The sequence below is a fragment of the Macrobrachium rosenbergii genome, chromosome 14 (genome assembly GCF_040412425.1).
Source record: "Macrobrachium rosenbergii isolate ZJJX-2024 chromosome 14, ASM4041242v1, whole genome shotgun sequence".
Taxonomy (NCBI): Eukaryota; Metazoa; Arthropoda; class Malacostraca; order Decapoda; family Palaemonidae; genus Macrobrachium; species Macrobrachium rosenbergii.
In genome coordinates, this window is record NC_089754.1 from 6,377,803 (window position 1) to 6,392,802 (window position 15,000).

Here is a 15,000-nt window from a genome sequence, read left to right on the forward strand (position 1 = left end):
CAAAACCCCCTTATAACATTTCTTGCCCATCGACACATGCTCAGCATCCACCTGCAAATTCTCATGTACACCTAATCCATTATCATCATCCACTACACTCACATCTATCCCCTCATAAGGCACAAACACACCAGGTACTCCAGCAGTTATACCACATCCCCAGCATGAACCGAGATTTTTCGTCTCCAACACACTGGATGACCTAGTAACAAAGTATTCCCCAAAGCAGCCCATTGGATCACCAAAAATGGTTCTGTAAAAGTTCTACCCCCAAGAAATAAATCCACATCTACATATCCCAAAACCCGTAACCTATTTGCTTGAACATCACATACTGTCTCCTTAGCAGGTCTCAAAGAACGATCGGAAAACATCGATCGGAACAACTCATAATTCATCAAATTAATCGAGGCGCCTGTACCAATAAATATACGTACATTGACCCCATACAAGGACTCTTTTACCACTGGATTTGCCTCTGAGCGTTTCCCCAGATGTCCTATATCACAAGAAACACCCATCCAGTTTTCCTTTGCAACTGATCGGTCTTTAGACAATGCTCGCCGATCACTAAATCCCCTCAAAAAAAAACCTTGAGGAACTTTCTTACCTAACCTACCAAAATTCCGAAATGTAAGCCTACCATTATACTGTCTAAGAGACGGACAAGTCCGCCAAGGGTGATCATAACTCATACAACCGCCACAATATTTAACATGGCAAACTCTCTTAATGTGTCCCTGCATACTACAATTAAAACAACAAGCCCGTGGGGCCTGAGAACTCAACCAAACCATTGACCTCTGGCTATTCCGAATTCCAACAAAACCCTTCACACTGCAGACTGAATCTCCACGCCCTACACAACCATAGGCTGGCCTAAGGAATCGCTGATCTTCTAGCCATTTTCACAGCTGTTTTCTTCATAAATAAATCTGTTAACTCACTCTTGGCTGATCACCAGCACGAAATTTGCCAAGTCATGCGGAAGGAAACCCCCTTAAAGAAAAAACAAGAAAAAAAAAGACAATTCTTCCTGAAAAATTCCCACACAGGAAGAAACCAACAATGTTAATTCCCTTTACTCTAACAATTAATTCCAAAAATCAAAAGAAAGTACTACTTAAACTCAAAATTAAATCAAAACCCCATGGGAAAAAAAACAGGCAGCCAAGCGCACAGCTGACTGTAAAATAGGTTAAGATGAACATTGAGTCTTCAAGGGCATACAAAAAATACTCAGTCCACCCTCAAGTAAAGAGAACAGAAGTCTACCCTCATGTAAAGAAAACAGGACTCAAGCAAACGGAAGTGAGAGAGAGAGAGAGAGAGAGAGAGAGAGAGAGAGAGAGAGAGAGAGAGAAAGGAAAAGAATTTGTTCCCCTCACTTTAGTGCAATATCTCCCTACTATTTCCCTAACACATCCTCCTCCTCTTCTTCATTTTTAACCTGGATTTTTTCCCATTATTCATGATCTGCCAAAGCCACAAAAAAAAAAAAAAAAAAAAACGCTGAGCGCAAAACCTCGGAGACATGTCCGCCTTTCGACCACAGTCGTCAAGGCAAAAATTGCTGGGTAAGCTCCCAGCAACCACTTCCCCCTTTGCATACATGCATGTATGTACCCAAAATAAAATACATATGTATGTAACTATAAAAAAATAGTTTAAAATCTAAGAAATGTACACACACTCGCATAGGAAATGTTTACTCATAGTAACCCAGCACCCATCAAATAAATTATTTCCCAGTAATCAAAATCCCCAGAGATAATACAGTAATTAAATCATCCCTTTATTAAACCCTAAACGCCGATGCGAACAGCCAATTGCTAAAAAATGAAACACATCAGACGCCCAAAATTCACATGCGATTCATAGAGGATGGAATGAAGGCGAGAAACTCTGCCCAAACTAATGACGTCTCCAACGAGTAACTCAGAGGATGATGTCACTACTGCCATTAGTTGCAGTGCAATAAAAAATAAACAATATTCCACCCGCCCCCTTAACCAGGCTTGTTCACTTCAAATCTGACACTAAAATTAACACTAAAACAAAGTAATAACACTTACGTATGACCCTGCTTGACAACCGCGGTGCAAAATCCTTACACTAAAAAAAAAAAAAAGAGAAAAAACACAGAAATACACTCGTGCTTTTCTACACACATGGTCAAGATACCACAATTAAACACACTGCACACACTATCCTCTTCCCCACACATTCCCAATAACTATAAACACACCAAAATCTTGCGCACCATGACACATCATTAAACACACACAGACACCTGCACTTGAGAAAGACTGAGCAGAGTGCCTTTCACAACTCCTTCCTAAACCGAAGTGCTGAACCATCAAATCCTATTCTAAGATGCCAACACCAGTATAATAATTACTAAAAAGATGTCTCTTCAGAAGCATAACCTATAACCTATCTACTTATCGATTTGACCATCTATTGGACTATTATGCTGCCACCAACTGTTATGCCCTCAAACAAGGTCAGATAGGGTCATAATCTCTTTCTACATCTGTTTTAAGAACAGTGTCAAATCATCTTACATCACTAAGATTCTCCGGTAGCAATGGCCAGCATTGGGTCAGCACCTTCTTTCTCTCTCATTGACTCCTCTCTATGTATCTACCTTCAAACAAGGGCCCACTGGAATAAAATGCCAAGATACAAAACTAGACTTTATTTGCAGATTTAACGAGAGCATTTCAGCAAAAGCTATGGTCATGAAATGGAGTGTCTCACACCCCATAAAAAGGGAAGTCATAACTAAAGGAAACTCAGACTCACAATCAATCGAATTAATGATTCTAGACCAACCAATACTAGTGACTAACACCCTGGTCACCAAACAAAATAAAAAGGTCATAATTATTCTAGACCAAAAATAAATCTCATATAATATGTTAAAAGAACACCACTTCTAAAATATTCGTCCTCACAGGACTGAACCAGAATTCCAGTTAAAAGAAACATAGTACAAATTAAAACCTGAAATGGTGTATAAAGAAATCAACATTTAAAACGGAAAAATGCATAATAGAGAACAAAACAGAAAAATGCATAATGGAGAACAGAGGAGTTTCATTGCAACATAAAATGGCTATTCCACATAATGTCTGAAAAAGATGTAAGTGTTAATGAATTATCTTACTCACATTCTATGGCTGAGGAAACCGTTCCTCACAGTGGCTGTTCTTAATCACTAACACTTCTCAAAGAGCAAATCACACCAGCTGCAAATTGGAGTGAATCACCATTGTATGGTTCCTCTATAAATGCACATTAGAGAGTGCATGTATGCGCACACTCATTTAATAACCCCTCCCTTGAAGCGTGATGGCACAGTCAGGTTGAATGTCCAAAGGACTCCGCCCTTCTAAATCCACAGATACCACAAAGCTTCCATCAATCTGTCATGTTATCCCCCATGTGTCTTGGCCATGATCTGAAGGCACAAATGAATGCATCAGATATCCACTGTATCTAACCAGGGTAAACACCAACGTCAACATAAAGGCCACCTGCACCGGATACATCTTTTCACAGGTCAACCATTCGTTCGCTTAAGTCTTTATAGGAAACTGTTATGCCCTCAAACAAGGTCAGATAGGGTCATAATCTCTTTCTACATCTGTTTTAAGAACAGTGTAAAATCATCTTACATCACTAAGATTCTCCAGTAGCAATGGCTAGCACTGGGTCAGCACCTTCTTTCTCTCTCATCGACTCCTCTCAATGTATCTATTTTCAAACAAAGGCCTACTGGAATAAAATGCCGAGATACAAAATTAGACTTTATATGCAAATCTACAAAAGCATTTCAGCAAAAGCTACAGTCATGAAATGGAGTGTCTCACACCCCATAAAAAGGGAAGTCATAACTAGAGGAAACTCAGACTCACAATCAATCGAATTCATGATTCTGGACCAACCAATACTAGTGACTAACACCCTGGTCGCCAAACAAAATAAAAAGGTCATAATTATTCTTGACCAAAATAAATGTCATATAGTATGTTAAAAGAACACCACTTCCAAAATATTCGTCCTCACAGGGCTGAACCAGAATTCCTGTTAAAGAAACATAGCATATATTAAAACCTGAAATGGTGTACAAAGAAATCAACATTTAAAATGGAAAAATGCATAATGGAGAACAAAATGAAAAATACATAATGGAGAACAGAGGGATTTCATCGCAAAGTAAAATGGGTATTCCACATAATGTCTGAAAAAGATATGTGTTAAGGAATTATCTTACACACGTTCCTCACAGTGGCTGTTCTTAATCACTAGCAGCGCTCAAAGAGTGAATCACACCAGCTGCAAATCAAAGTGAATCGCCATTGTATGATTCCTTTATAAATACACATTAGAGAATGCACGTATGCACACACTCACTAAATAACCCCTCCCTTTGAAGCGTAATGGCACGGGTTGAATGTTCGAAGGACTCGCCCTTCTGAATCCACAGATATCACAGAGCTTCCATCAACCTGTCATATTATCCTCATGCGTCTTGGCCATGGTCAGAAGGCACAAATGAATGTGTCAGATACCTGTTGTATCTAACTGGGGAAAACACCAACATCAACATAAAGGCCACCTGCACTGCATACACTTTTTTACAGGCCAGCACTTTGCTTTTAAGTCTTAATGGCCATATGTATATTATGTATGTATATATATAATGTATATATATATATATATATATATATATATATATATATATATATATATATGTATGTATATATATATATATATATATATATGTATAGATATATATATATATATATATGTATATATATATATATATATATATATATATATATGTATATATATATATATATATATATATATATATATATATATATATATATATATATATATATATATATATATATATATATATATATATATGTACACAAAAATACCTTAGTTCAACGGGGATTTGTAGGTGGGAGTCGGTATCTACTTATACCTCACTTGTTGGCCGTGCGGTTAAAATCGCATCACCGTAGTCCTGAGTTCTTGTCTTCCGTGGTTCGAGCCCATGAGATGACGAACTTATTATCAACTAAAAAATTCCCATTCGGGTAACACATATGAAAATATATTATTTCCGCGGTAGAGTGAATTGGATATTAAAAGACGTTTGTAGCTTAATGCTTGTATATGAATCACGGTGATGTAATAAAAATGCATACATAATATGGCTGCGTGGGTTGATATCAATTCTAAGTACAAATACCTGAGTTCGACGGGGATTTGTAGGTGGGAGTCGGTATCTACTTCTACTCACTTGTTGGCCGTGTGGCTAAAATCACGTCACTGTAGTCCTGAGGTCTTGTCTTTCGTGGTTTGAGCCCACGAGACGACGAACTTATTATCAACTAAAAAATTCTCCTTCAGGTAACATATACTATACAGTATGAAAATATATTGTTTCCAAGATAGAGCGAACTGGATATTAAGGGATGTTTGTAATTTAATGCCTGTATTTGAACCACGGTGATGTGATAAAAATTCATACATAATATGGCTGTGCGCAACAAATGCACTACATGGTAAGCATGGCAGAAGTGGGTTGATATCGATTCTAAATACAAATACCTGAGTTCAATGGGGATTTGTAGGTGGGAGTCAGTATCTACTTATACCTCACTTGTTGGCCGTGTGGTTAAAATCACGTCACTGTAGTCCTGAGTTCTTGTCTTCCGTGGTTCGAGCCCACAAGACGACGAACTTATTATCAACTAAAAAATTCCCCTTCGTGTAACATGTATGAAAATATATTATTTCCAAGGTAGAGCGAATTGGATATTAAAGGACGTTTGTAGCTTAATACTTGCATATGAATCACGGTGATGTGATAAAAATTCATCCATAATATGGCTGCGTGCGACAAACACACTACATGGTTAGCATGGCAGAGGTAGGTTGATATCGATTCTAAATACAAATACCTGAGTTCGACGGGGATTTGTAGGTGGGAGTCGGTATCTTGTTGGCCGCGTGGTTAAAATCGCGTCACTGTAGTCCTGAGTTCTTGTCTTCCATGGCTCAAGCCCATGAGACGACAAACTTATTATCAACTAAAAAATTCCCCTTTGGGTAACATATATGAAAATATATTATTTCTGAGGTAGAGGGAATTGGATATTAAAGGACGTTTATAGCTTAATGCTTGTATATGAATCATAGTGATGTGATAAAAATTCATACATACATACATATATACATACATATATATATATATATATATATATATATATATATATATATATATATATATATATATATATATATATATATATATATATATATATATATATATATATATATATATATATATATATATATATATATATATATATATATATATATATATATATATATATATATATATATATATATATATATATATATATTATATATATATATATATATATATATATATATATATATATATATATATATATATATATATATATATATATATATATATATATATATATATATATATATATATATATATATATATATATATATATATATATATATATATATATATATATATATATATATATATATATATATATATATATATATATATATATATATATATATATATATATATATATATATATATATATATATATATATATATATATATATATATATATATATATATATTATATATATATATATATATATATATATATATATATATATATATATATATATATATTATATATATATATATATATATATATATATATATATATATATATATATATATATATATATATATATATATATATATATATATATATATATATATATATATATATATATATATATATATATATATATATATATATATATATATATATATATATATATATATATATATATATATATATATATATATATATATATATATATATATATATATATATATATATATATATATATATATATATATATATATATATATATATATATATATATATATATATATATATATATATATATATATATATATATATATATATATATATCAGTGGTTCCTAAAGTTTTTCAGTCCTGATACCCCAAAGTTCAACTCCAAGTCAACCTGATGCCCTCTCTCCAATATCAGCCTGCTATTCCCAACTTTTAGCTTTTAATTTTCAGTACGAATGAGCAAACTGGATGGCTATAAACAAGCCATTGAATTGTATGGACTCTTTTTATTTTATATTGAGTAAATAAATGGATGAAGTACAAATCTTAATATACAAAAATATTCAATACCAGATTGTTTTTCACATTACATTACGTTACACAACAGAATTTGCGCTCATTCAGCACGGTTTTTTCAATTGTGAGCTGCATGGGTCTTGTGCTCCTCTTTTCTCGAAGCAACCAAAGCCTCAATTCTAGGGCACACCTGGCTCAATGCAAGATGCATGTCAGGTTCAACCGACAGACTGTGTCTTTGTTTTGTTTTTATCTGCATCAGCACGGAGAACCTGGCCTCGCATGGATAAGTGGTAGCGAATGGTAAGAGCACTTTCAATGCAATGTCTGCTATTTTCAGAAAAGCTCTGATCTGCTTTACCCAAAATTGTATCAACGGCAGGGCTCCAAAAGCTGTTTTCATCCCTTCATTGATTTGCAAATCAATCAGGTTCTCCTGGACCTCGAGGTCATCTTCATCTTCCAGTCTTGCAAGGTAGGCAGATCCAAGGTTGGATTGGTTCCTTCTCGACCGGGAAATACTCTTCCATTTTTCTTTCCAGTACTGAAAGGGGCCACCACGATTTTTATGAGATCTTGGCTAGGTTCTCCTTCCCTGATTCGCGCATCCAAATTCTGGAAATTTACCAACTTTCCTGCCTCTGCTCGCCGCTTCCACAGGCCCAGTTTCCTTTTGAATGCCTCTATCTTTTCGTTAGCCTCCACTCTGTTCACTACGTATCCTTGGATAGAAAGATTCAGGTCACTGAGGTGACTGAAAACATCCGCAAGTTAGGAAAGCTTGAGCAGAAAGTCTTCATCCTCGAATAAGTGTACTTCTGTCCCTTTGTGCTTCCTCGGGAAAATAGCTATCTTCCCACTCAGTTCAAGAACCCGGGAAAGGACCTTTCCTCATGATAACCAACACACCTCTGTGCAACAGCAGGACCTAGTGATCTGCCCTAACTTCCCCTTAATTTAATATTTTTCAGGATGCCTTTTTCGATACCACCAAGGACCGTTTTTGATACCCCTAGGGGTATTGAGGCACTACTTTAGGAACACCTGATATATAGGAATATATATAAATTTCTGACTCGAATCGGGACCGAACCACGGTTTTTAAAATGTGAGGCCTTGGCACTAGCAATTCACTCACACAAGTCATAAAAGAAGTTGGAACCTAAGTGCTCTGTACCTGGGGTTTTTCCCGGACAGGCTACAGCCTAACACCAATGAATTCTACTCGACTCCCTGACCCAGCAGTGAGTCATTTGCTAACATTCCATTCAACCTACCCTTTCACCGTGAATATGATGGAAATGTGACAGAAAATCACATTGAGACTATGTGTTCATTTTTTCCATCATATTCACACTGAAAGGGTAAGTCGAATGAAATCTTAGCATGTATATATTGTCACGAAGTGATCAAGCACCTGGTTATTACACAAATAATAATACCAAAAAGTTGCCTCACATCGACCAGATACTTGAAACCTCATAACAAAGAGTATGGCTGAATCACTAAAGGTACAATGATCCCATAAAACTTACTTATCACTTGGGAAAATCAATATAACTTTATCAAGTTATGGTTGAGGCAACAATTATTAAGTTATATCCAGACTAGTGGAATATGGGTATCACTTCAACAAACACTGTAACTGTCTCTCTGGTTCTATTTTACCAAGATAAGTCTCAGGTGAACAAACAGATACATCACTTACCTTGTACGCATTCATTAATATCTCTAATTACTGGTGGTCAAAATGAAACGCTATGTTTTAAAAAAATTTAAACAAACAGGTTTATTTCTAAGTTCAAAAGTTATATGCAAAGTTCACAATCTCAAAAGATTTACTATTAATTGTCAACAGTGTAAGATTTAAGTATTTCTTAATCAAGTTTAATTCACAAAACTCTAATTTATTAAGAAAGCAATTTGGTTAGGTAAGATTCAAACTATTAACTATCACTCAAGTGCCAAGTATATACCTGATTAACTAACACAAACATTAACTAAAATATTACTGACTGGAATCCACATAAACATTCTCCAAAATCTCAATAACAGGTAGGCACTAACAAAATGTTAAGAAATCACCAGCAAAACACAGTAATTATAAAATTATAGTATTATGATAGCACAGATGTATAAGGATGCAATATACAAAAATGGAAATATACCAACCACCAAAAATGTGCCTAAAGATTATATCAATCTTTCACAAGCATATTTCTCTTCTAAAAAAGAAAAAGTTAAACTCACATCCTTCCAAGACTTTCTTATAGACAACACTGTCAGGGCACTAAGACTTATTTAAAATAATAATTGTCTTTTACCTAGAATATCACTTTAACTCTTAACATTACAAAACTCAGTAATCACCACATTACCTTTTGTAATTATTACACCATTATACACCTCCACAGTGCTTGCACAAAACAATATTCCTGATCACCTTCTACAAAATTAACACACTCCTGGGGTGAGTTTTAAGAGAGCTTTTACAAACAATAACCCTTCAGTATCCTTATATATATATATATATATATATATATATATATATATATATATATATATATATATATATATATATATATATATATATATATATATATATATATACATATATATATATATATATATATATATATATATATATATAAATATATATATATATATATATATATATATATATATATATATATATATATATATATATATATATATATATATATATATAATGGGATTATTGAGAGAGAGAGAGAGAGAGAGAGAGAGAGAGAGAGAGAGAGAGAGATGCTTATCTCAGGGACCCCTATGGCTGACTGAGTGTCTTTGGAACAGCACTGCACTTTTAACTCCAACAAGCCCTTCCAGAATATGTGATACATAGAGTATGCATACACAAGTATACACGTGTATGAATACACACAGCTGAGCTTCGAGCGCCTGACTTCTTATCTATAACTGACATTTCCTGGGACACTCAAACCACCTGAGCAAGCAAAAGGAAATGCTTTTAGACCCAAAATTGGCTGGCTGGCAGCACATCAACTTGAACTCTCTTACTGTTCCTCCTTCTCTCTTTCTCAGATTATGAAAAGAATAAGCATAGACACAGCTAATAAATATGGGTTAAGCATACAGAACAAATGTGTAATAGGCAACTGGCCGATAACTGTCAGCTCATCACGATAAGTTAAGAAGGGCCTTTTTTGTCTCTAAGTCCCAGTTACTAGACACCTGTGCAAATATCGAAACGATAAGCTCTTACCCTCTCTACTGCAAACAGGATGTGGTGACCTGATAAGAATCTCAAAATATCTCTCTCTGTTCACAACACACTAAGAATACGCTAGGAATTCGTCATTCATAATACAATTCCAAATATTAAACAAAGGGAAAAACATACCAAGACATTGTAAAATTACATGATATACAATTTATCTGCAAGAAAGACATTTTAAAATCACATCTTCACAAAAAATGATGAATCTGCAAGCAAAACATCAAAATTTTCACAGAGACATATAAACACTTATGAAATGGTTATATATATTATAACACCTTATAATATATATATATATGAGTATATATATATATATATATATATATATATATATATATATATATATATATATATAAATTATATATATGAACATATATATATATATATATATATATATATATATATATATATATATATATATATATATATATATATATATATGTGTGTGTGTGTGTGTGTGTGTGTGTGTGTGTATGTATGTATGTATTATATATATATGTGTGTGTGTGTGCATATCTGTGTGGGTGTTTTTTGTGTATGTATAAGTATTATGGCACAAGGAAATGTAAATCTGACCTTTGCCTTTCCCTACAAATCTTAGTCCTTAGCGTGTACGACTGCATAAGGATTGCCAACGAGAGTCACAATGAGGGTCAGTATGCAAATGCGTGGCAGTGGTACAATTATGCTGAAGCAGTTGCAACTTCGCCAGAAATGAAGGGACTGATTAATGGCCTCAAAGCCCCTGTGGCTCGTGAGGTAATTATTACTCTTATTATCATGGTTAAACCTGCAAGCACGATCAATTGGAACAAGCCAAAATAACCACTAACTCGCTTATCAAGCTTCGGCTGTTTCGAATGCCTATAATATTTCTTATCTTAAATGTTTTGAAATGTAAATTCAAAGAAAATTAACAATTTTGTTCTCATAAATGTATTTCATCTCTCGTGTTGGGAGTTGTCAGATATCACTGGATGGGTTTTAGTGTTTGTTCGTGTCTTTGATTTACTTTCTTTCCTTGTAGCATGAATATGGTGTTCATTGTAGGATTCCCAGGATTCCTTTAAAATAGAATTCTACCTTTAGCGCAGAATTTATCAGAAATCTCCTACTTTTGTATAAAACTAACATATTCTTAGACAATGATATTTTTGGGGGGAATTTTAATACCTGTATGATAGGTATCAACTCCACACGTAATTTTGTAGAATTTGCTCATTTTCCTTATGACGTAAAGATCTTGAATGTGACCTTTATTCTCGAATTTCCCGCACGCTTTCTCCAGCATGACGAAGGTCTTTTGTCCTCTGATGACCGTTATTTCGCATATCCTCTCTCCCAGTATGAAATCCAGGAGCCCACGGACAGTCAATATTGTTCCTTGTGTCGAGGAAACTCATTTTTGGTAAGAAAATGGCATACTTCCGTTTTTTCTTCATCGCTTACATTAACTTTTCTTTAGTATAATAAAGAACATATGGTCATAGAATTAGTTTTTACTTTGAAAGAAAATATACAACTTTCGTATATATAATTACAATGCGTGTATTTTGAGATTATAATTCTTTCTTAAATTTATAGCTTAATATTCTATTTTTATTTTTCAATAGAAACCAAGTAAGAAACGAACTCTTTATAGCACGTTAGATTTACCCTAGCACTGGAAAACGCACTTAACGCTTTTAATATATTATATATATTATAACAATAAAATCACACTGTTTATGAACAAACGAATCAGTTCTCTAGATTCTCGAGGCCGACGGAATACCGCGAAAACATACGTGCCAGAGGAGGACATAATCCAAAGTTTAAACGGAAGATTTTTTTCTATGAGAACATCATGCCGTTTGAAAGAATTAGGGTACCATTAAGCCTGATATGCACACTTATATCTCGGTCTGTTCTTTCACTGTCTCACTGAACAATAAATCCTTAGGGTTAGATTATTGTACTCAGGTAATCATCAAACAATCAAACAGTCAGCTCAGTTTTTCTTTGTGATGAGTAGAGTGGATTTCAATTTTGAAGCAATATCTTTTAAAAAAAACAAAGAGCGGCTTCACTGACTATAGAAGTAAGCTTGTAGTACCAGAGCATGAGCCAGTGTTCTAATTCCTATTAGCGTTTTCACCCATATCATTCCAGTACTATTTTTATCAAAATTGGAATTTGGCTATCTTGAGTTTCCCTCAGAGGTGAGAAGCTTTTATCATTCATGGCATAGCTGCAACCTTTGCTTTCACTACCCAAAGGCTACAGTTTAAGGACTTTTGTTGTTTTGACCTTACAAAGGCTTTACAGAGACTGTAAATTCTCTACTCTGAAATAATAAAAGAGTTAAGATTTTATAGTTAATTTAGCACTGGGAAACAAGCCTTTCGACTGACGTGTCGTGGAACCCAGTGCCTGTAAGAAAACTCCTTTTAACAGAGCAACGAGATTGCAGCTAGTCTCAAATGCTACATATCAACTCGAGGATCACCATACCTGATTCTCCGACCCATCAAGGTCGAGCACGTACACCACGATCCTGAGATGTACGTCTTCTACGATGTGATCTCAGACAAGGAAGGTCAAGCCATCAAGGACATTGCGAGGGAACAGGTATGGCTTATGTAGACACCTCTTCATATTCTTACTTGCTCTGTTAGATCAATCCCTCCACTCATCCCTGCCTTTTACCCAGGCTTGGAACCAGTGTGAATGTTAAATTGTATGGCATTTACTCTCACATTGTTAACCTATTACTGATAATCATTCTTTAAAAATAAACGATCTTCATTATCAGCAACTCTTTTCAGATACATAAAACTCAACCATCATCTACTCATTAAAAAAAACCATGTGATATTTTTCAAAATCTATGCACAGTAAAATGTCAAGTAAAATTGTGCATTGTTATAAAGGTCAAACGTCTGTTTCATGAATGTATATATATATATATATATATATATATATATATATATATATATATATATATATATATATATATATATATATATATATATATATATATATGTATGTATATATATATATATATATATATATATATATATATATATATATATATATATATATATATATATATATATATATATATATATATATATATATATATATATATGTGTGTGTGTGTGTGTGTGTGTCATTATATATATATATATATATATATATATATATATATATATATATATATATATATATATATATATATATATATATATATATATATATATATATATATATATATATATATATATATATATATATATATATATATATATATATATATATATATATATATATATATATATATATATATATATATATATATATATATATATATATATATATATATATATATATATATATATATATATATATATATATATATATATATATATATATATATATATATATATAAATAAATAAGAGACATTCAAAGATGTGGTGGTTACTAGTAACTCGAGCAATAGAAGACGGTTGAAGGAGGAAGTACATCTCAGGTAATCCTTAAAATACACTTTTGCGACGTTTCAGAACTTAAAAGTTTCATTTTCAAGCTATAAAGACAAAAAAAATAACAATTAAATTAACATTAAAAGCGATAAAATACAAATACAAGACATAATACATGATAAAGTTAGCAAAATTAAAACTAGTTGTAGCAGAACCAACCATCAAGAGAGGAAGGAAGGACGAAAGTAAGAGGGAACAAACCAGAAATGACAAAAGGCAACAGTTCACTCAAGGTAAAGAGTTGTCGAGGAAGACTGCGTGTTCAATTGGGGAACAAGTTGTTTAATAATTAAAACAAGGACTCCTGGATTCTCAATAGTTTGCCATTCGGTGCCCGGCCCAATATTTCAAAATCTTTGTGTTGTATGTTATGTTTGCATTTATTGGCGTGTTGCCTGATGTTGGAAAATTCAGTATTAGCAAGTCCGCAACCAGTTCGATAGCTAACGCCCATATGGCAATCAATTCTGGCCCTTAGTAACCTCTGCATGGATCCCACGTAGGCCCCTAGATTACATCTATAGCAATTGAACTTGTACACAACACACAGGGTCATCAAAGGGTCAAGTTTATCCTTGAATTTGAACAAGTTACCCAAAGTGAGTGGATTTGTCGGGATGATATGAAATTTAATAGCTGGTATATAATTAAATATGAGTTTTCTTAGTGCATCACAGAAATTTTTGTCATGGATCAAAGGTACATTTGCATAAAACGGAAGCTTAGGCACATTAGGTAAGGAGTTTAATTTAAAGCCGTAAAAACAGTGACTAAAAATTTGAACCTAGTCCTGTAAAAGTTCTCTTCCTGTAAACTGAAGTGTTAAAATGATCATACTGTCGTAAGACTAACACATCAGACCCCTTTATGGTCAGTTATGACGTTGAGCCTTTGTTTATCAATGTACAGTACCTGTGAATGAAACTATTGAA

General features: G+C 33.2%; 1 protein-coding gene across 8 annotated transcripts in view; it reads left to right on the forward strand.

Annotated features, from left to right (window-relative positions):
• Positions 1–15,000, forward strand: part of LOC136845704 (prolyl 4-hydroxylase subunit alpha-1-like) — an 83,423-nt gene that overhangs the window by 57,891 nt on the left and 10,532 nt on the right. For all 8 annotated transcript variants that reach the window (XM_067115865.1, XM_067115859.1, XM_067115858.1 and 5 more), the window contains 3 exons: positions 11,145–11,302; positions 11,832–11,951; positions 12,980–13,153. In XM_067115865.1, the coding sequence (XP_066971966.1) occupies positions 11,145–11,302; positions 11,832–11,951; positions 12,980–13,153 (452 nt within the window). The remainder of the gene's footprint in view (positions 1–11,144; positions 11,303–11,831; positions 11,952–12,979; positions 13,154–15,000) is intronic.